Source organism: Mixophyes fleayi, chromosome 8, assembly GCF_038048845.1.
Source record: "Mixophyes fleayi isolate aMixFle1 chromosome 8, aMixFle1.hap1, whole genome shotgun sequence".
NCBI classification, from domain to species: domain Eukaryota; kingdom Metazoa; phylum Chordata; class Amphibia; order Anura; family Limnodynastidae; genus Mixophyes; species Mixophyes fleayi.
Window position 1 is genome coordinate 35,337,765 of NC_134409.1, and position 24,604 is coordinate 35,362,368.

A 24,604-nucleotide genomic window follows, 5' to 3' on the forward strand; every position below is an offset into this window, starting at 1 on the left:
TAGGTTAATTGGCTGCTATCAAAATTGACCCTAGTCTCTGCCTCTCTGTGTGTCTCCCTCTCTGTCTGTGTTTGAGTGTGTGTCTATATTAGGTAATTTAGACTGTAAGCTCCAATGGGGCAGGGACTGATGTGAATGAGTTCTCTGTACAGCGCTGCGGAATTAGCGGCGCTATATAAATAAATGATGATGATGATGAATATAACAACTTAACAATTGAATCCACCTTCAGATTATTTTTTTGGTTTGTACATGTCCAGAGGTAAATTTAACTGTTTCAATTAAGCAGACAGACTAAACTATTATGCCCTAAAGGGGGAAATTCAAGCAATAATCTCCAGAATTCCGGGTAGGTCTCTCGAGAGAAAGTAAGTAAATCTTCCGCATCCTGCCCACTTCATAGTGAAGTGGACAGGATATGAGCCTTAATGCCACAATGTCAATTTAGTTGCAAGGACGGGACCAAATGATGCAATCGATTCGTCCTGCCCCCTTCCGCCCTCAAGCCACTCCCCTGAGGTACAAAATAAAAGTTGGCAAGTATGCCTTAAGCATGTATTCTGAGGACAGACCTGAGTGAATGCTTTTTTTTTTAGAACTCAGATCTGCATTATACAGATCACCAGGAATAGGATAGGATATGTTTACTGCATTTGGCAGCCAATAGGAAACAAGACTGAAGATATTTCATGTGACATGGAAGCATCAGATCTCTATTTTTGTAAAATGATGGGATCTGCTCTGCAATATCTCTTACAAGGTCACTTTCATCTTTATCCTCATTTATCCAGCATTAAATTCAAAGAAGCTTGTCTCACTAAGCCTGGGAAAGGCAGGTGATGTTTGTATCTGTATCTTTGCTCTTTAGAGAAATGGCATCCTGTGATGAAGCACACTAGATATTTGAAGTATCTTTCAATGAGCGTCATGACATCTCTGTTCCTGAAAGCTCTCTGGTAGATGGCAATCTAAAACAACTGAACATGCCTTAGAAACTATATGTATTCTTTAGGGATTATATGCTGATTTTAACCTTTCCCCATTAGTTTATAGGACACATCAGTACTTTACAACATTTTGAACATTTGCTTGGTTTCCTTCATATTTACTATAGTTGTAACTGTAATTGTTGTTTTATATTACAATGTTATATACAATAAATAAGCAAGAGCAGGTTTTGGTTGTAAACCTTTAATTATAGGCAGCATTTTATATGTTATTGTTTGCATTCATGAAATGCATCAGTTACACCAGGAATAGCTGTTTAATATATTTAGGGGATATTACCAGCAAAAGCAATTATATTAATGTAGTTAAATAATTCCTTTGTTATTTTCAAGCAATTAATTCTACACCAGAATTATGAACATAAATTGATCCTGCAACTTCAAAGCAATGAATATGTTAAGTACAAGATGTTTGAACTACTTATTTGGTGTTAAAGTTTTTATGTAAATTGCCTTATTTATTTTTAAAACATTTGCTCCTCCATAACCCACAATGTATTTATTTTTTAAAGCATATGCTTACATTCATTAATGTAAGCCCAATGACACGCTCTAGCAGTTACGATTCTTTGAGATAGTGTATTTGGGTATTATAAGAATTAGGGGCTCTCTCTCATGCCTTTAACACAATATTCTAAACATAACATTGGGCTTTACAAATATATTACCTGCTCATGGCAATTTTATTGGAAGTATTACCTGTAATTGATAGACTGGATTCTAGTGCAGGAAAGGGCAGCAAACTATTAACTACACAAGTTATGGAAGCTATTTCATGATGGGCAGTGTCAGATCTAGGCAGGAGAGGTTCTTTATGGAGGAATCCTGCACTTAGATCCATCAGTATCATGTAGCTGCATCTGTATATGCTTGCTATGCACACATGCACATTTGACAATGATTGCTCATCAAACAATAACTGTATAAAACAAATCCAGCTACAAAGTAAAGCACTTAAATAGGTTTATCACTTTGTACAATATCTTAATTATAATTGGACCAATTATAATTAAGTTCCACTAATGATTTTCTAGCTTGGGACTAGTATTTATAAAGACTATTTTGTGTGAACTGTATGTTTCCTAATTATTCTTCTAGCCCCCCTAGTGTGATAGGTAGTGCACAGTTTTGCATGGATTAGTTCTGTACATGTATATTTTTGTATATGAGTTCATATTTTAGATTTATGCTTTGCTCTAGTAATCCTATTAGCTATTTATTCATGTATCGATTTAATGTTTAGTGTACTGTATTGAGTGAATTTACACACGAGTAGTTTCATGTTATGCTTTGTGTCTAACTTTTTGTCTATTTTTAACTGTTTGGTTCTCCTTGATAGGGCTTCTGCCACTACTCCGATCATTATTTGTGCATCTTTTTTTTATAGTCCATTACCTGTGTTGTTCATTTCTTTAGGTGGTTGGAATTTGCAGAAGAGCACAATTTGCACCAGCTTGTGGAAGGAGTTGGGTGGAGTGAATCTTTCCTTGCTTAGTACTTGGTTTGATTTGTAGAAAATGGTACATTTCAATACTATGTTGTGTGGCAGGGCCAGATTAGCAATGGGCCTGATGGGGCTACAGCCCCAGGTTTCTCCATTGAAATAGGCTCAAGCCAGCCAGGAGGGGAATTTTTTTTTTATTTTTATTTTTTTAAGTTATCTTGTTCTTACATGACGTGTAAAAATACTCATGGGACATTTTGGTGACATATAGTATCCCTATAATTTACAGTAAGTGGTACATTATCGCATATATTGGTGAAGCATAATGCATACGTACAGCTCCTCTCCGATCTTCAAAAACATAAAATTGGCCACAGCTTTATGCACCCAGGCTATGCTTGGGCCGACCAAACTACACCCCTATTTTGAATTGGTCGCATCACAGTCATACAGGTCACACACGTGACATATCATCATCATCGTCATCGCCATTTATTTATATAGCGCCACTGTTTCCGCAGCGCTGTACAGAGAACTCATTCACATCAGTCCCTGCCCCATCGGAGCTTACAGTCTAAATTCCTTAATACACACACACACACACACACACACACACACACAGAGACTACATCACATGCTCTCCTTCTTGCAATCAGGCTATTGGGATCTCTGGGATTTGTACCATTAGTGGAGAAGAGGCACTAGAGGAAGAATAATCACTCTCTCTCTCCTGCCCCTTCTCCACTCAGACATCATGCTTCCAATAAACTGCAGTGCTTCCTGCTGCAATTAGTCATTATACATTGCTGACCAAAAGGTTAGCTGAGAACCTTGTCTGTGCATTAGGGTGATGCCACCTAACCCAAAGTTCTCATGTGAGTAGCTGCCCAGTCTGATGTGTTAAATCACACTTTGGTCCAATATAATTATCTTTAATATCACACAATGTTCTGATATTAGCAAGGTAACAATGTAAGCTAACATCTCACTGCTTATGTACTGTATAAACCAACTGACTTACAATTCCTCCAAAGTTGACAAAAACGTATGCAATGAAAAAATATCATCACTATTGGCATACACCTTACAGTCAACCTACTTGAGCAGAATTTTGATACAATTTAATGTATAAAAGCACTGGATAATATCCATTTCCACATTGCAAATGTTCATCTTCTTTTATCTCCTTCACAAGTATTTATTGGGAACCTGAGGCTGAATTGAGGCAGTGCCAGAACAGTAACTGAACTCACTATGAACCGCATAAGAAGCTTTGCAGTCATATGTTCAGTAGATTCCAAATAGATCTAAATAAAATGCAGCTCTTAGAACTCCTGAAATGATGTTGAAGTCGCATAGCTATTTAATAATTAGGTATCTTTGGTTAGCGGTGTAACTTAGAATTAGATTCTGTCTATATTTGAAATTCAGTTGTACAGATATTTTTAATTTGTTAATGTCTTTTTAACTGTTGTAATTGTTTCATTGATACTTCCTCTATCACATTTCAGAAGCTGAGCAAAAAAACATTACTTTAAACTAGAGATGGTCACTGACCCCCGTGTTTTGGTTTTGGATTCGGTTTTGGATCTGGATTACCGTCGTGTTTTGGTTTTGGTTTTGGTTTTGCAAAACCGCCATTGCGTGTTTTGGTTTTGGTTTTGGTTTTGTTTGGTTTTGTTTTGCTATTTTGTTGGAAAATACATGTTTTTGTGCCTAAAATAACCCAATTTAGTGCTCCAACTGTTTTAGAGATAAGTAATCTAATTGTTGAGGTAATAAATCATCCAAAAAAACTGTTTAATTCTTCGTTGGTAGGCCTTCATTTTTTCTACACACAAAACAGATTGTCTTCCTCTCCATCTATGCATATTGGCAATGCAGCCATCGTCTTTGAATCTATATTACACCCTACACTTATAGTTAAATATGTAAAAAAATGGAAAAAGACAGTTTGCTTTCTGTCTCTATAGGCCCCCTCCACTTTTTTAAAAAAACAAAAAATTCAGCCATTATAGACTGTACAATATTAATTGACATGGAGAAAGCCAGTTTGGTTTCTGTCTCTCTAGGCCCCCCTCCACTTGTATAAAATACCAAAAAATCCAGCCGTTATAGACTGTACAATATTAATTGACATGGAGAAAGCCAGTTTGGTTTCTGTCTCTCTAGGCCCCCCTCCACTTGTATAAAATACTAATAAATTCAGCCGTTATATACTGTACAATATAAATTGAAATGGACAACGGCAGTTTGGTATCTGTCTGCATTAGATCCTCTCTCCACTAGGAGTAAAATAGAAAACTATTCAGCCGTTATATAATCTAGAATATAAATAGAAATTGAGAAAGGCAGTTTGGTATCTGTCTGCATCATAATCATCAACATCATCATTAGCGCCCTCGTCGCCTACACAAATCTCCCCCTCATCCTCTTCTAATTCCAAAGTGGCATCCTCAATTTGGGTATCACCGGCTACACTCGGGCTATTAAGGCACACATCAGCAGAATGCTCACGATTAGACATCCCACTGTTGGATGGACTCTCCACAGGGATTGTTGTCATTTGTGAATCAGAGCAAATATTCTCCTGTAATGCCTCACTGTTATCTTGCAGCTCGGCTTTGACGCGTAACAGTAGTTGTGCACCAATTGTAGGCTGGGTAACTTTTTGGGATCTGCCACTAATAGCCAAAGGTGAAGGCCTCATTCTCTCTTTGCCACTGCATGTGTAGAATGGCATGCTTGCAATTTATTTTTTATCATCACTTAACTTTTGCTCAGTTACACTTCTTTTTCGCTTCAATACAGTATATTTTTTTTGGGTTTTTGTTTTTTGCACTAATTTGAAAACACTCTGTTGTTTGACATCGCCTTGGCCAGATGACGTACTGGGAACACTAACATCAGGACTGGTGACAGAACCTGGTTGCTCATTCAGATCATATGTGGACTGCTTTGAATCCATTCTGAGCGCAAACCACTGGGGAGTGCTAAAAATTATTTAGTAGATACTGCTGACAGATATGACTTTTGACAGCCAGAAATATTAATGCACAATTAGGGAGGACACCCCAAAAGCACTGAGGAGTGCTAAAAATTATTTAGTAGATACTGCTGACAGATATGACTTTTGACAGCCATAAATATTAATGCACAATTAGGGAGGACACCCCAAAAGCACTGAGGAGTGCTACAAATTATTTAGTAGATTCTGCTGACAGATATGACTTTTGACAGCCAGAAATATTAATGCACAATTAGGGAGGACACCCCAAAAGCACTGAGGAGTGCTAAAAATTATTTAGTAGATTCTGCTGACAGTTATGACTTTTGACAGCCAGAAATATTAATGCACAATTAGGGAGGACACCCCAAAAGCACTGAGGAGTGCTACAAATTATTTAGTAGATACTGCTGACAGAAATGACCTTTGACAGCCAGAAATATTAATGCACAATTAGGGAGGACACCCCAAAAGCACTGAGGAGTGCTAAAAATTATTTAGTAGATACTGCTGACAGAAATGACTTTTGACAGCCAGAAATATTAATGCACAATTAGGGAGGACACCCCAAAAGCACTGAGGTGTGCTAAAAATTATTTAGTAGATACTGCTGACAGATATGACTTTTGACAGCCAGAAATATTAATGCACAATTAGGGAGGACACCCCAAAAGCACTGAGGAGTGCTACAAATTATTTAGTAGATACTGCTGACAGATATGACTTTTGACAGCCAGAAATATTTATGCACAATTATGGGGGACACCCCAAAAGCGCTGGGGAGTGCCAAATATGAAGAAAAAATAATAAACCTCTATCCTCCTCTCTGCACTAGCGATTTTGGTTAGAGCAATTGCAAGAACAATATTGTATTCTCTGTCCCTGCTCTAATTAGCCTATGACTACACCCTGCTCTCTCCCTCTGTCAAATGGCGATGGATTGCTGTGGAGGCGTGTATTTATAAAGTTGAAGTATCGCGAGAACCGAGCCCCGAGATCCGACGACGTCACAATGACGTTCGGCCTCGATTTGGATTCGGAATGGGCGGGAGAGTACCGAGCTGCTCAGCTCGGTACTCGGATACCCAAAGTTCGGGTGGGTTCGGTTCTCGGAGAACCGGACCCGCCCATCTCTACTTTAAACTGACATATCTACCAACCCTTACAATATTTGTATGACACTCCCAGCAGAGCAGAGGGGAAAAAAAATGATTTTGGCAAATGGGTGGGTACTGTACTGTACCTCATTATGCAGCTATTATTTATTACTACAACTGGGCCTACATCATTTGATGGTGGGCATCCTGTTTGGAATTACTTCAAATAATGTGCATTTTACTTGGCATTAGCAAATCATTGGCATCTTTATGACATTATTGCTACTGCCTTACCGTCCATTGCTTTTGTCATCTTATTACCTGCTACTTATGGCAAACTTACTGGGTATTGCTGATACTAATAGACATCTTACTGAACATTACATTTACTGATTGGTGCATTAGTACTACTGATGGGCATTACTACTACTGGGCATCTTACCTGGCGTACATGCTACTGATGGGCATTTCTGGATATTATCACTGGCATATAGGACTTTTGACCTTATCACTGACATACTGCATTTTGGGATTTTTATTTTATTGACCACACAGTGTCAAGCAGCCCTCCCTGGGCATTGACATAGAAAATATTTGCTACTTATATTCTGTGTTTTATTAAGAGATGTAGATTTGCTGCTTTATTGCTTGACATGTCTTCATGGTTGATCAAACAAGTGCTTCTATATCTTATTTTGTAAATGTTAACACAACCACTAATTTGAATATTCACACCACCTCAATTTACATCACCCATTGCCTATTTTGACACTCCCCGTGTTCAGCAATTGCTTTGAATTCACACCAGAAAGGTAAATTGCTTTCCTTTATTTACATTGAAGGTAAACTTCAAAAATAAAATAAGCCATTGGTAAACATGATCATGTCTCACTACTGGTCAATGTCATGCTCTGAAAACCCAGTGAGTAATGAAATAATTAAATAGACTGTAATGTAAATTGCTAGTTAAAATCAGTAATGGTAGTGGCTTGTTTGCACATTTCCAGACCTTATGGAACCCATCCATATTTTATGTTTCATGAACAGACATTGGCTTAACAACTTCTGCACCTTCCATAGTAAATAAAGAAATATTATTCCATTGTTTGAGTACAAATCAGTACCTAATTTGTTAATAATATAAAGAAGTAAAACTCAAACTATTACATAAGCTTGAAGGCATTCAAAATAATCCTTATACATTGAAGACTAGGAGGCCAAAATAAGTGCTGAGACTAAATTCCAACACAAATGAAAACCTTGTTCAAACTCATCCGTTTACCTGGCTCTGAGAGAATGTATTCGAGGTAAATGTTCACCTAAAATACTTTCCCTGTAGTGCTTGTTAATAAAGCCTTGAAACCATTTCAAAGTGCCTGGTGATGTCATATTTCTCTCTGTAATCCACTTTCTACTAGTGAATTCCATCTTGCTGCAACATTAAACTACACCTAAAGTGAGATGCCTTAGTACACCTGAGACCCCTTGGTTGGGCAGAATGGACGTAAACTCATTTGTATTTGCTGTTGATTGGGGCTGCCAGTATTTATTACTATGGTTTGCAGTAAGATACAGAAATCATAGTGGACTGTGATATTAAAGATTCCTTGACCCTACAGAGGTGTGGAAAAAGCAGCAGTATCATAGACCCCCACACCCAATAACACTCTACCAATTGCAGCCAATTAGAATCTAAGCCCCCAAAAAGTCTAGTACAGCCTTATATTACACCTATAGTGAAGTACTACGTGACACCTGAGATCCCTTCACTGGGAAGGATGGCTTAACTTCATGTAAAAATGAAAATATTGGGCCTGATTCATTAAGGAAATTAAGGTAAAAAAAGGAGTACGTTTTTTCCTGGACAAACCAATGCAAGGGGTGCAAATTAGTTTATTAGTTTATTATTTTGCACATACACTCGTAAGTTAAATACTGCCTATTTTTCATGTAGCACACAAATACCTGATAGCTTTAATTGTGCACTGAAATTTAAAGTTGATCTAGGACATGCCCTACCCCAACTATAAATCTGCCATCACATTTTAAATTTACCTCCCCCTCCAATGCAACGTGGATTTGCCCAGGTGCAAAGTTACTCCATTTTTGCTATCCTTTCCTTAATGAATCAGGCCCATTATATTTGACTAAAGTGGTTATAAACGCACTAGAGGACATTTTCATAATTGTGGGCCTGCAATGCAAATTATGTTTTGTAAAATCTGCGTCTCTGAGAGAGTGCAAATCTTTGCATCTTCAGGCGGGAGAGGCTGCGGATATTGGGACATTCCATGCTGAATATATGCATGTGCAAAATGAAGTTCTAGGCCTGACTCTGAAGTGATATTTTTACACTTACCAGCATGCGAATAGCCAGCTGAAGTTGAAATCTCGCAAAAGACAGAATGTAGTATTTGCGCAAATTAAAATGTGATGCAGGGCCACATTTTTTTTTGGTTCGTAAATGAGGTCTAGTAATCACAATAACCAGTGCCTTACAAATACACAATAATATAAACATATTGTAAATAATACGCTTTGTCAAGCTTTACTCACAGCCAGATACATTGCTCCATATACACTGAGAGCTGCCTCTTTGGATGGAAATGTCCTCCTTGCTTTGATTACAAGGTCTGGATTTCCAGTGCAGGCGTTGCCATCAGTGATGAACTGTGTAAGCTGGTGACAACCAAGTGCTGTGTAGTTGGGTTTACAAACTGTAAGAAAATGTGGTGCCAAATTTCCTGTCACAACTTGTCCAGCATTTACAAATATGTCTGTAGCAAATAGTCCAAAAGTATAAATTCCTGTAAGACAAAAAAGAAAATATACACGTAGATGATTTACTAGAAGAATGGCACATTCTATAAATAAGTTACAACAGTACTGTTATATTAAAAAAAAGACTGCCTTAACATACAGTAATTCTGTGACGCATTTGTGCGACAGTCTCCTGGACAAAACCATGTTACAATGCAAGGGGTGCAAATTAGTATTCTGTTTTGCACATAAGTTAAATACTGACTGTTTTTTCATGTAACATACAAATACTTGATAGCTTATTTGTACACTGAAACTTAAAGTTGATATTTATGTGCTACATGAAAAAACAGTCAGTATTTAACTTATGTGCAAAACAGAATACTAATTTGCACCCCTTGCATTGTAACATGGTTTTGTCCAGGAGACTGAAATAAGAAGTTTCTCAAGTTAAGATCCTTAATGAATCAGGCCCCAGATATACAAACAATCATTAATAGGTGGCATTCATATAAATATTGCTAAGGTCACAAAAATTGTATGTTTTTGTGATTATTAAAGTGAGATTAAATTGATATAGGAAACTAAGAAGTGATATTAAGATTATATATGTAACCCAAGACTGCAATGTATTTATCTTTACCAATAACGTAAGCTTTGAAGCACACATAACGCACGTCTTATTAAACATTGTTTGTATACATTGATAAATTGTTACTGCATGTATGAGATAATGAATTTTAACTTTTTGTGTGATCCTTTGTTGATAAGACTCAGACAGGGGAGTTATGCTTTCACATTCCTACATCATATTTCGACATATTTCAGATTAAAAGTCAACTTAGAAATAAACTGAAATCGGCTGTGCGTTGTCTTTTGTCCTAGATAATATGCACATATCTATCAATTATACAGTATAATTAAGTAGCACATACAGGGCCTGATGTATTGAGAGGCGGAACAGGGGAGGGAAGGGGCAGACTAACAGAGGGCATATTAACCCAGATGCTTGATTTTAGCCGTATCTTTTACCCTTTATTGAATACATTTTTAAACTAAATGAATATTGTCCATATCAACTGTAGCTGTTGTATCAAAAATATGTTTACTGCAAATAGTACAGTACACAGTACAGTTTCAATACTACCATGATTTTATGGCAGAGAGGGAGAGTCAGGTTTGGTTGCAAGCGAATTTATAAAATTAACAATAGTGGGTGTGTTTACAAAATAATGTCATCACAGAGGTCACATTAGCAGTTACAAGCAGTTGATGAATCACCAACACAGATTTAAATTCTAGTTAATATCCATCAGCCATTTTAAAGGTTAAATAGTCCATATTATTAAATAGACTATATTATAACAATTCCCAAATAAACAATATGTATAAGAACAATAATAATATATTAGTGCAAATCAGGTTGCACTCTACGAATTGGATCATTATTATAAATCTGAATTTAACAACTTTAACAACTTGCTACAGAGCAGAAGTAATTGCAAGATTATCGTGATGACCGATACTTCGTAGTCTTTGATTTAAGAAACTTGCACAAATGCGTCACAGAATTACTGTATGCATTTAAATATATTTTTAAAGTACACTGAATGGAATATACGCATTGAAGTGTTAATTATTTAGTTAGTTAATTTAAAAGTATTTATGAAACAAATAAAAATTATATGCATTATATATAAAAAAAACTTTTATTTATTATATTATTAGCAGTTATTTTACATTATGATCAAATATGTTATGTGTGTGTATACTTCATTCTGCTATGTGTGTCTACGTATGGAAAGTACTGTTTATGCACAGTGTATTTCCACCCATATTCAAATAAGTTATCTTAAGAAACGTTTTGATTTGAAACTGGACAGAACTACGCAAAAAACATTTTTACATGTAAATTACAGCTAATTTGCGCCAGGCTTGAATCAGGCTCACAATTCACATTTTCTATGTAGCTAGAGTGTTACTGCCACCTACTGTCTAAAGTTAGTAGTGGAATCAATTTCTTCAGGTCAGACTGAAGAAGCTGTAAATAGAGTGCAAAGTGAGAAATTAATTCAGGATGCTTTGATGTGTAAAAGAAAAAGTCATGCCAGTTCTCTTCCATGAAGATTCTAGGATGCATGATTCAACCTGAATAACAACAGGTGAAGTGGGTTCCCCATGCATTTTTCTAGGCAAACATTTACTTGTGCCAACCTTATGTTTTGTAGTTAGGTAAATCATTTTCCTAAACATTTTTTTGTGTCAGCTTGTCATTTTCCCCTTGCGCTAGAATCTTCGGTGTATAATTTTTACAATCTGTTGCATTTGGTGCTGTGAACAGGATAACTTTTATGAAATCTGCTCTGAGAGGGAATGTTAAATAACTATATCTGAATATGTATAATGGTGATTTTTTGCATTGTTTTCTAAAACTTTACAGCTATCATTATTGCAGTATTCCAAGTGACTCTTTAATTATGTTGTATTGTAATTACAACAATAATATATTCTAATTTGGTACTTGTAGCTGAAATGTATTCTTTTTTATCTTTACCTTTGTTGTATAGTAATTTCAAAAATAATATTTTTAAGTGTTTACTAAATTGTAGTACATAGAGAAAGAAAATGTATTTATATCACTGTAGATGTAATTGTGCTAGTGCTGTTTGTAGTGGTAGTTGGTACAAATATGCTTCTTTGTTGGTATCAAAATTGAGCTTATAGTTTATTTTTCCAGAGATGTGTAGAAAATGTTTTAAAAGCTTCAAAATAGGCTATTAAAATGAAAGGAGGAGCTTGCTAGGCCATCTTGGATCAGAGTTAGCCCATGTTCCAGTACTGTGCAAGAGCTAAATAAGAATCAAACCTCAAACATCTAATGTGCTTAAACATCTGCAAGCAGATATAGACACAGATGAGAATGACCTTCCCTATTATTTGTCCACAATATATACAGTAATTAGCAGAAATATTCATCCTGTTCTCCTTCTCCACCAAAGTCTCATCCTTTCTCTCATCCTCTCCCCCTTCCACTTTATTGGCCCTATCTCCCCCCACATCCTCTGCTCCCTCTCTTCTGATGCTTAGTCCCACCTTGTCCACATCTACAACTTGCTGTTCACCTTTGGCACCTTCCCTTCCTTCTTCAAGCACCCGTCCTCAAAAAAACATCCCTTAGCCCTGACTCTCTAACTACCATCTAATCTCTTGCCTTTTCTTACCTTCACCTGCAAGCATCTCCAATGGCTAGTTTACAACAATCTCAACTCCTTCCTCTCCTCGACCCACTTCAATCTGGCTTTTGCTCCCTTCACTCTATTCTATAGAAACTACCCTTTCCAATCTAAAGGTCTTTTCCCATTACTCATTCTCTTGGAGTGCTCCATTTTCTAAAACACTGTGAATAACATTTTCCTTCTGCAAACCCTACAATCAATCAGTGTCTGTGACACTGTCCTCTCCTGGTTGTCCTCATAGCTTTCCAACAGTTTTGTCTCCATCTGTACTCCTAACTCCACCTCCCTCTTCCTCTACCAGTCGACATCCCCCAAGAGGTTGATCCCGGCCCCCTTCTCTTCAACCTGTACACATCCTACCTTAGTGATATCATCAGCTCCTTTGGTCTACAATACTACCTCTACGATGATGATATCCAAATTGACATCTGCTTCCCTGACCTCTCCCTCTATTCCTTTCTTATGTCACCAGTTGTCTATCTGCTATCTCCTCTTGAATGTCCCAGCATTTTCTAAAACTTAACATGTCTAGCTCTGAACTCATCATTCACCCCTCCAGAATACCCTTCCCTCCTCTCTATCCATTGACAACTATTAAATTCTCATCTGTCCTACAAGTCCGTGGCCTGGGTATCATACTTGAAACCTACCTATCCTTCACAACATCTCTAGGATCAGACCCTTTCTCACCATGGATGCAACCAAGTCTCTAATTCACTGGCTTGTTATCTGTGAGTCCTTAATGGGACAGTATCTAGAAAGACCGAGAATGTTCATTTTCAAGTAGGTGATCTTTATGCAGAGTGGATTTCTCTCTTCATCCTACCTCAGACCTTAAATCCAATAATCCTTGGCTTGCCTTGGGTAAAGAAACATTCACAACCTGATTGGAATTCCACCTAAGTTCTATCTTGGGGTCCTCGCTGTTCGCGAGATTGCCTAATGTGGGTTCCCAAGTTTCATATTCCTCTTTGCAGCACTTTGTCTTCTGACTCGTCCTTGCAGTCCACAAATGCAGAATTCAAACACGTTTTCAGCAAGAGTAGCTACTACCTTTTTGCCATTAGGTATGTGCTATTGATTTTATGCCTGGGGGGAAAATACCAAGTGGCTGTATGCATACTCTCATTGCCATAGACCCAATTCATGTCTGAGTATATTACAGAGAATCTCCAACAAAGCATAATTTTTAAATCGTCCTCTCCGGTGCCGGGTTCTTCTTTGTAAAAAAAAAAAAAATGGTTCACTGAAATCCTGCATGATTACCTGTAACTTATTGCCCTTGCCATTAAGAATCTGTACCCCCTTCCCCAATCTCAAAGATATTCAACCTGATTTGGGGTGCTAAGAATGTTCACCAAACTGGACCTCACAGGAGCTTATAACCTCATCAGAATCCTTCAAGGGAATGAGTGAAAAATGGTATTTAATACCTGTGACAATCACTATGAATACATGGTAATGCCATTTGGGCTGTGCAACTCCCCGCTCATTTTCCAGGATTTTGTTAATGACATCTTTAGAGATCTCCTGTACCATTTAGTGGTGGTATACTTGAGTGAATTTTCTCTCTGGATTAGACTTCCAATGACAGCCATGTTAAAGAGGTTCTGAGCCATCTTCGGGCTCAACTTCTCTTCTGAAAACTATAGAAATTCATCTTTGAACAAGTCAAGATGCCTTTCTTGGGCTATATTATATCCGGACATGGCCTGAAGATGTATCCAGATACTGCAGTGGTCACAACCTTATTGTCAGAAAGTGATCCAGTGAATTATTGGCTTCACCAATTAATACCGTCAGTTAATAAAATACTTTTCCACTCTTTTTGTGCCCATCACCGCTCTCACTTGCAAGAATGCACCTCGCAAACAATGGTCTCGGTAGGCAATTTATTCCTTCTAGGTTTTAATATGATCCTTCTCCTCTGCTTCTGTCCTGTCTTAACCAGGCACCACTTAACTATTTCACATAGAGGTTGATGCTTCCTTGGTAGGGGTTGGAGCTATTCTATGCCAAAAGACATACTCTAGGAATTTTCAACCAGTAGCTTTGGCTTTTTCCCAAAAAAATTCTCCACGTAGAGAAATTTTTGGATTGCTGACAAAGAACTTCTTGATTCCAAGCTTGCCCTGGAGGAAAGGTGATACTTACTTGAGGGTATGAGATATCAACAGTTTGTACTTACCACAAGAACTTACTGTATCTTCAAGTTGCACATTACCTTAACCCTGATAGGCTAAATGGTTGTTATTCTTCTCCATACATCATATTCTAACCTTTCATCTGGGCACCAAAAATAAGAGGGCTAACACTTTATCTTATTTCTTTGATCCTACTGATCTCCAAGTCTTTAATCAAGCCAGATACATTGTGGACCCCATGTGTATTGTGATTTGGGCCACCACCTCTCCTGAAACTCCTTTGGTATAGTGTTCTTTCCCTAATCCACGGTTTCACCCCAAAATACTTCAGTCAGCTCATAGATCCAAACTTCAGTAGGCTCATAGATCCATAACCGCAGCCGGTAATGCTGTGGTTAAGAAGATGCTCTCTCTGTTTTCTGGATACTATTGGTGACCTTATCTTCAACATGATGTGCAAGACTATATCCAAGCATGCATTGCATGTGCTCAACAGAAGATCCCCAACAAACATCTTTGGGTCCTTTACTACCTTTACTCATCCCCAGTAGGCTCTGGTCCACTATTTCTATGGATTTTATGATTCATCTGCCGTTTAGCAGAGGATGTAATACCATCTGAGTAAAAATGGATCACTTTTCTAAGATGGCATACTTTGTTCCCTTGAAAGGCTTACCATCTTCTTCAGTCTTGGCTACCCTGTTCATTAGATTGATCTTTCGCTTCCATGACTGTCCATGGCTGTCCACTATGGATATCATCTCAGATTGTGGTACTCAATTTATTTCATGCTTTTGGGGAGTTAGGCTTTATTTTAAAGTTTTCCGCTGGTTACAATCCTCAGGCTAATAACCAGACTGAAAAGGGTGAACAAGGACTTAGAGTTCTTCTTAAGAATGTACATCCCTAGAACTCAAAACAATTGGAGTGATTTACTTGCTTTGGCCAATTTTGCCCACCACAATCACCAACCAACACAAGTCCACCACTGCCACCCCAGTCCTTGTGGTTTCTGGTACACATCCTTTCCGTCCCAGATTCTCCTCCCATTGAGACTCAGAGGTTCCTGCCGACTCCTTGACTTGTGAATTTTCTTTGAGCTGGTCTCAAACTAAGGCTGTACAATCACAGGACATAAGGCTTTTCAAATCTAACAATACCAACAAAGAATACACAATTACAGAGAAGATCACATGTGATACAGCAGGTATGATCTACCTTCTTGAATGCCCATATTGCCTCCAGTATGTGGAGTGCACTTTTCGCAGTCTGCATGTCAGAATATCTGAGTATTTTTGGAATATCAAAAAACAGCTCAATACACATAGTGTCTCGGACCATTACTAAAAATATCTTGAGAACGACCCCACTATGTTAAGGTTTATGGGCATCAAGAAGGTCTCTAAACACTGGAGAGTGGGAAATTATCTGAAAGCAATATCTAAAGAAGAAGATGGATGGATTTACGAACTGCATACTATCTTCCCCAGAGGCCTAAACCTTGATTTTTATTTAGGCACATTTTCGAATAAGGAATGAACAACCCTCATTTGAGGAATTCATAATTCTGACATTCAAGGTTGAAGCATACTAATAGCATCAGGGACCCACTATAGCCTAATGGGTCTTATTTACAAAATGATGGCTCATTCTTAGAAGTATGTAAAATAGTAGTATTGTGCTTGAAGAGCATATTGGACTATTTCAAATTAGACTATTTTTACCCTCCTATATGTAATATCCAAGAGATACTTGACCTAATAAGGAAAAGTTATGAATATTGGACTTATAAGTCACAAAAAAAAGTGTTTTTCTAAGGTGAATTGTCTATATGTACAATCAGTAGCCATAAATGTGACTGGTTCTCTATTTTGCTATATCTATACACACTGCTTCAAGCAGAGTTTAAAATATGTATTAATCATATTTCTTATGTTGTAGGAGATGTGATTGTATTTTCTCTATAAAGGCACAAGACATAAGACCTTTATTGTTATGCTCATTTCAAGGATCGGCCATCTATTTGTCAATCACACAGAGCTTGCGTTCCTATTAGTATATTGCCCTAAAGACACACCCGAATGGCCTTTATTAGGTCCTTGTGGATTATAAACAGACCATTCTCCATCCCTGAGCAAGCCTGACTGTAGCACAGGCAAAACACATTGGATTCAATACATACTACCTACTTGCACTTATTCTGAACGCAAACCATTACAAGTGCGATATGTCCGTCTGTTGTTGACATCAGTGGGCTGCCGTGCATGCACAGAGAAACCCGAAAGTGGCCACAGCCACGGAAGAGATGTTGTGACTTAGTGATAGTAACTCAGGACGGGGATCCTAAGCCATACAGCAGTAGAAAGCAGTGGCAAGTCCAGTGAATTTAAGGAGCATAATATAGGAACGAATTTTTGAGAGATATCACCTAGGGGATTTCTTTCAGAATACCCTGCTCCAGCTTGGACTTGAAAGAGTTACCACTATTCTGCCTACAGAATACATATGAGAATGGGTAAGTGAACTTGCTTGCAAATGAGACTGCTTTTATTGAGATTTGTATTGACCACAATATGGACTTCCATAGGAGAGTGGTTTCTTTTTTTTCATTTGGACTCTTAGATCCATTTCAATTGGACATTCTGAATCGTGATTAGTGGTAAATATGATTTACTAGTTCCATTACTTGGATAGTGCAGACATTATGATTATTGATGAGACACAATGGTGTCATTTTGATGCATCCATCATTCAGATGCTCTTTATGTGCATGTTTTTTTGATTTAAGAACCCTGCTAGGAGGATTATGAACTATATTTGTTTTGATTGTATCAGTGTACTGATTTAGGTGTTTATGCTTTTTATTGATTAAAAATGACATAGCATTTATTGTCTTTGACATACTTACCTGAGATAGATTTACATATAGCGCAGGGGATATCTATCTTTTTGATTAACATTAAGGCCAACTTATCAGAGGCTGTTCAACATTTTAAGAGAACAGTAGACAAAAAGAGTCACCCTGTTCCACTACTGAATTTAGAATACAAGGTTGATTTTCTACTAACAATCTTCGCCTCTGGGTATCCTCTATGAAATTGGCTCCTTGCTACATTGGCCCATTTTACATTATGCAAATCATCAATCTGATAGACTTACCATCCTCCCTCAAGATCCACAATGTGTTTCACATTTCTCTACTAAAATCACTGTTCCTAATAATAATAATTTCCATTAAGAACCTCAGCCTGCACCTGCAGTTGAGACTCAATTTGGTGAGGAATTCAAGATCAAGCAATTACTAGATTCTAGGATCATTAAAGGCAGATTATAAATCCTGGCTGACTGGGAGGGTTATGGGCCTTAGGAGAGATTTTGGGTTTATGTTGAGGAGGACCACACTCCCTTTCTTCTGATCTTATTTAAGGTACATTTTCAGAGAAAAACTTCTTCAATTTAGAGGGTATCACTAAAAAAAGGGTTATTGTCAGGCCCCAACTCTGTCCTCGACTAGCAGGGACGAGCGCCTTCTTCTTCCAGTCAATGTGCCTCCTGCCCAGCAATAGGATGCATCGTTCAGGCCAATCTCTGTGCATCTCATTGTGTTGCAAGTGGATGCAGCACAGATATCAGAAGCGGGGTGCTCAGCTACCATGCTGACCACTCCTTCTCAATAACTGACTTTTCCCCAGTGTCAGAATATCATTTGCCCTGAGCTTTATTTCCTGTGGAATTCTATACTGCATTTATTGACCCTTGGATTGTCATTTTGGTTTTCATCCTTGCCTGTCCCTTGACTATTTTTCTCTCCATGATTTTTGCCAGATACTGTGCAATGTACGTCTTTCGCTATTCCTAATGACCCTTTTTGCTCTGCCCACACTGATTTTGACCTGGTTTGTTCCTCTTCTCTACATTTTCTAACCAGTTACCTTGCTAAGAACTTCCTATGAGGGCCGTGACCTGCACATCCCATGCAGCCAGATCATACCTCTTTGCTGGGGTCCCTGGTGAACATTGGGAGCTTGTTAGACTCCCCGCCTCTTGGTGAAAAGTGTAACAAAAGCATGCCCAAGCAGTTTAGGACTGCGAGAAATTGCTGGGACAAGTAGTATACCAGCCAAAAAATACTGATAACTTAATTTTAACTAGCAAGAGTTGTGGGAACATCCCTAGTGCTTTAAGCGCAGGGCTGTTTTCTGCTAGATGATTGCACATATTTTGCAGGCTTGTTTCTCCAGGGAATTCAGTCTCATGCTGATCAGATTAGGACTCTGTGGCACTATGAAAGGGGTCTATGTTACTAGGCTTGTCAGAGCTGGCTTTTCTGGGGGCACCCCAGCATGCTGTTCATCCTCCTGAAGTTGCCTCTACCAGCCCAGGCTATGAGCACTGGTGCTTGTAGCACTTTTACTTATTTTTGTTGCATTAATTCATATAAGGTTTTTTGTAATTTTTTTTTATACTAAAAAGGTCCATGCCGATAATCATCATCAGCAGCAGCAGTATGGATCTTGCTCCAGAGATCTAACACCTGCAATAATAACGCCTCCTGACATACATATCTGCAGCTGTCTTAACCTCTAAGACAATCACAAATACGTGAACACTACTTTACTGTACTTGCGCCACATTTACACAGTCCCTCCCTCCCCCGATCTGTCTCTTCAGATGTAAGGAGGTAGAAGTCAAGGCTACACTAAAGTCTTTATAGGTACACAGGCAGGGGCATCGAGATGGAGGGAAATCATCTACAAAGTACCGGGTCCCGAGACTGCTTAATGGGCCTTGCTTGCCTGTGTAGTGTGGGTAACCACTGATCTGGTGTGGTCACGCCTTCTTCGGCAGCTATGAAAGGGGCCCCAAGAAGTTGCTGTACTGGGGCCCAAAAATTCTCTTGGTGGCCCTAGACACAGGGATAAGCATTTGTTTGGTGTGCATGCGCAGTACAGTAAGTAAATGCTATGCTTAAAAATGGCTCAACTCTAAATAACCCTGCATGTTTACATTGATATTTCTGTATTGGAGTGCAGAGGTAATACTTTACTGTGTAACAGACCTGCAGTGGAATGTAGGGTTAAAAATGTATATACCGCCATAATTCATATCTGTTCCCATGTCAAAAAATCTGTCACCATACCCTAACAATTTAAAAAAATGCATGGGGTTGCTAAATTATAAGGCCTTTCCTTGCACTGGCTTGTTTGCATTGACAATTGTTATTAAACAAATTAATGAAAAAACTTAATAACTGGAAAAATGAAAGCTAAATTAATATTTAGAAACTTGTAAATAAGCATATAATTTCAATGAATAAGAAGATTTAGAAGGAATTCTGGTCCGCTAATTAGTACTGCAAATTAGCATAGTGTTTATTAAAAAAATTTCAGAATTGGCCTGCTTGGTCTTTTAAAATGGTTTTAATTTTAAAATAAAAATAAAATAAAATAGTGTTAACTCATAATGGTTTCTGTTAACTCTGTTATTTGGTACATATACCTGCAGCACTACCGACAATCTTTCCCATGAAAATTGCTTATATCAGCCAATGATTTAATTGGCTAATAGAGATTTTTCTACTTTACTGAACTCTGATAAGATTGTGGTGTTCAGTGCAAGTGTGTTTCATCAGCAAACATTAACAACAGCTGAGAGGGATTTCTGTCACTTCACTTCTTCCCTCCAAGAGACTGCCTTGGTCAACCATGTGAAGCCCTGGCCTAACTGCAATAGCAGTAATGCTGTGCTAACTACTCACCATTGTAACTTTTTTTCCTCTCTATTATTGGAATTTAAATTTAGAATCTCAGCTTTTTTCACCATTAGTGAACTTCTCTTTTTCAGTATTTGTCTATTATTTCATTTCTCTTGCTCCAGTTAAGATTAGACATTTTTATTATTATTTAAAGTCATATTATTTTCATACTTGCCAGCTTTTATTACCTTTCCTCCGAGAGATGCCAGAGAGGAGGTGAGGTGGAATGTGAGGGAGGTGTCGTAGTGATTGCTATTTAATGCCAATGCCAAGATTCACGGCATCAGTGGGGGTGGGGCCTAATGATGCAAATCACACCATTGAACCCCACCTCTGCCGGGATCTGGGAGAGTGCCTGCTGGACATTTTGGGAGAGTAGGCAGGTTACTCATTTTTGCTCATGACATCACACCAGACAGCTCTCAGGAGACCTTTTTCTTCAGGCAAATACATCTTATTACTTGACAGTGAGTTAATTAGGCTGCTAACTCTTCTGTCTTTACTTACCATTACTTTGGCAGCTTTACTTTGACATGACTTGGCCGGTCACTGTCAGATCCTTGGTTAATGCGACTGCCAAAGAGGGCAGCTGATAGAATCTTGCAAGCCTCTTTGAAGAGAGATGTTTTGCTGGTTCAATTAATGTATTTTTGGGGATGCACTAAGGAGAGAAGGTTTTTTATTCATATGTAGTTTTACTAGAAGGTTTTTTTATTCACATGTAGTTTTACTGCCTCATGGCTACAATGTCTCTGGTCGCTTGTGGTTTTTATATTCATTCAAACATTAGATTATTTTATGGATTCTAACTACTGGCCTTTAAACTTTGATTTATACTAGTATTTATCCATCACAGAACATTTTGAGAGCACATACTAATGGCTGCAAGATCCTTCTAGCTTTTATTTGATAGAAGACTTATATCATACAATAGATCATACAGTTAATCATTTTAACAGGAAAAGGGCTATTATTTCGAACTGGAGTGCCTCTCTGACTCCTGATCATCTCATTTGAGGCAGGTATACCTTTATGTCTCTTGTTAACCTCTCCCACTTTCGTTTTTTTATCTAGTGTGTGCTTCCATATCTTCTTTGAATTATTTTCTTGTTAAGGACTCTGCTTTTTTGCTTTCTTACTTTTCTATTTCAACAGTCAACAAAAAAGAGATGGATTTTATGATCTAGGTATAGGGTCATGTTTTATTTGATTGTATAGACACCATCAAGCTCACAAGAAATCTGTTTTAACTTGACACTTAATTCTATGATGAAATCTAATTGACAGGAATCAAAGTGACTCTTAGGAGTTGTAGATATTAACTATACTGCTGAATGTCCCATATTCAGTACACATGGCATTAGAAATAACTAAAACACAGTTTTGGTATACATAAAATCTGAATTATTGTCATTGTTATCTAAACGTATGAGATTCATACAGATATCGCTATACACACTGTATATGTTTACAGTGAATAATTGGTGTGATTATAGCTGGCATTTGTCCATTTGAGAAAAAAATAAAGTACACTTCTGATTGCTACATTCATTAAATTTGTTGTGGATTTCAATAAAACAATAAATTGAGAATTTTATTTCTGAAGTCCCTTAGATTATGAAATACAGTGCAATCACACTCAAGAGCCTTGTGAACTATAGCTATTAAAACACATTCAGAGTTATCTACTAAGCTCAGGGTAAGTGCGTAATGTATTATTGAAACCAGTGGTCAAAGTGGAAATTTAGAAGTGGCGGTATGGAAAATATAATGGGAATGTAAGTGAATGGAATTTGATAGCTTTACAATTAAGGCAGTCGGAGAACTGGCAGTATGGCATACCTCTGTATACACCCCCACTTCAACCACTGATTGTAACCATTTGTGCATACTTTGAGGTCCTTTAATAAGCTGTGTACGAACTTACAAGTAGCAAAATAGGGGCAAATATGTACTAATGCACTTTAATCTATTATGACGCCAGCTGTATTTTTCTTAGGAAATTACTGTAATGAAGTTCCACACTTTACAGTGTGTATTAAAATACATATTTGCATAATATTTTATATGCAAGTATGGGTAGCCACATTGGCACACAACACATATACTCATCTAATATCCTTGTGGCCTGAGATAAAACAGCTCTGTTGAGAATAGTACATTTTGAAGAATGTAGTTTCTGTATAACCATCCATATTCAAGTGAAGGGGCTATGCTAATGCCCTTGAATTTTGACAGGGTGCATAGATTTGTTCAGCAAGACTCAGGGCCATCTTAGCAACATTATGGGCCCCCGGGCAAAGCAGTGCACCGGGGCCCCTACATATATATAGATATATATATATATATGGATATATAGATATATATATATATATATATATAGATAGATATAGATGTATAGAGATACATATATAGATATAGATATATAGAGATAGAGATAGATAGATGTACTTGCTCAGTGACCCTTGAAGAGTTTTTTTGCAGGTTTTTGTTTTGCAGGATTATTTATTTTAATTAAGAGCCCTGCCTATGGGGCCCCCTTGCCCGCGGGGCCCCCGGGCACCTGCCCATCGTGCCCAATGGAAAAGATGGCCCTAGCAAGACTGGCACATTTGCGGAGGAGAAGTAGTTTGAACAGGCAGAGGGAAGTAGTTTTGCACAGTAAGGGCCTTATTTGTATAGTATGACTTGTTTTATAATGCAGAAACAAGATTTAAGTTTATAGAGTGTTATTATTAAAATGTGATAAAGTGGTGGAGAAGTTACATTTCCAGAGGACTTCCTTGTGCACTGCCAGTGGGTTATGGACCAGCTCAGAGTGGGTGGAGATTTGGTCTACTCCATAGTTTTATGAGACTTATTTTCTGACTGCATGTTGCGCTCGGTGGTAGTCATTTCTCCGTCAGCAATAAAGCCAACAACAGTTAGAGCAACCTAAGAAATCGATAACTGCAAGTCCGACAAATATACTTACTATATAAGCCATTCTTGCCTACTTTGGGCAACTTCTTTCCGGGAGAGGGGCGTGACTGGAGGCGGGGGGGGGGGGGGGCAAATGCGTCTTTCTGTATATTCTTCTACTGGCTGTAGTTTTGTGATTAGATCTTATTCACTTAAGTGTAACTTTTCATACCCCATTAGGCAGACCTTTAGCAGATGTATGCTGAGCATTTCCCCTTGTCAGTTTAGACATCTACTTTCCATCCAATCACACCCACTTTTGCTAAGCTCCACCCACTTCAATGCAAAACCTACCCCTTTTAAGGTCCACAAGTCTGTAAAATTGGGACCACTAGGGGTATGCTTTAAATTGACCAAGCCAATTAAAAGCTAATGCAGAACACAGTCAAATCACCAGGCATTTGTCAAAGGCAATTTGCATAGAATGTTACAAATTGTATTCAAATAGCTGAATGATACATCATGAATTTTATAACATGTAAAACAAACCTAAACATTTGTAAATGTAAATTAATTCACCTGATTTGCAATAAACAAAGGATCTTAATAGTTATTCATGTTACATTTTATTAACTTCCAAAATAATTAAAGGTTTAATGTCTAAGCTTTTTTAGTATACCACACTTAAATAACGTTATAGCTGCATAAATTATCATAGATTGAGTTGATTTTTCTGTTGATTTTGCACTGGACCCTAAAATGGAATTGTTGTCCACCACAAAAAGGTGTCACTGCTATCGCTGGGTGGATTTTTCCGTCTGTCCCAACCTCAAAATAACAAAAACTGCACATGCAAACCTCACAACAGTACTTATTTTTATTTTTGGAGGTTTAAGTGGGTGTAGATTGTCTAGTGGATGGGCTGGTTTTGATGGATGTGGCATGGACATATCATGGCGGGAATTGCTGACATGACAGAATTTGTACATGTGCATTATTGCACTGACAAAAACTTCATTTATTAAATTAAATTAAATGGAGTCCTACAATTCCTCACCAATCTTACTTTCTCATTTGATACTCTAGCTGCACTACATTCCACTAGACATCATGCTCCCCCTACTTGTGAACTACATTACATATAGAGCACGATATATTTTTGTAACATGCCTTATTTTCAAATTACATTTTACATCCAACTTGTTTTCTCTGTCTGATATAGAATCATTTATATCTTAGTAGATCATGCACTG

The 24,604-nt window shown here is 37.7% G+C and overlaps 1 protein-coding gene across 1 annotated transcript in view; it reads right to left on the reverse strand.

Annotated features, from left to right (window-relative positions):
• PLPPR5 (phospholipid phosphatase related 5) overlaps positions 1-24,604 on the reverse strand; it is a 173,981-nt gene that overhangs the window by 53,429 nt on the left and 95,948 nt on the right. The window contains exon 3 of the mRNA XM_075182335.1: positions 9,112-9,362. Within this exon, the coding sequence (XP_075038436.1) occupies positions 9,112-9,362 (251 nt within the window). The remainder of the gene's footprint in view (positions 1-9,111; positions 9,363-24,604) is intronic.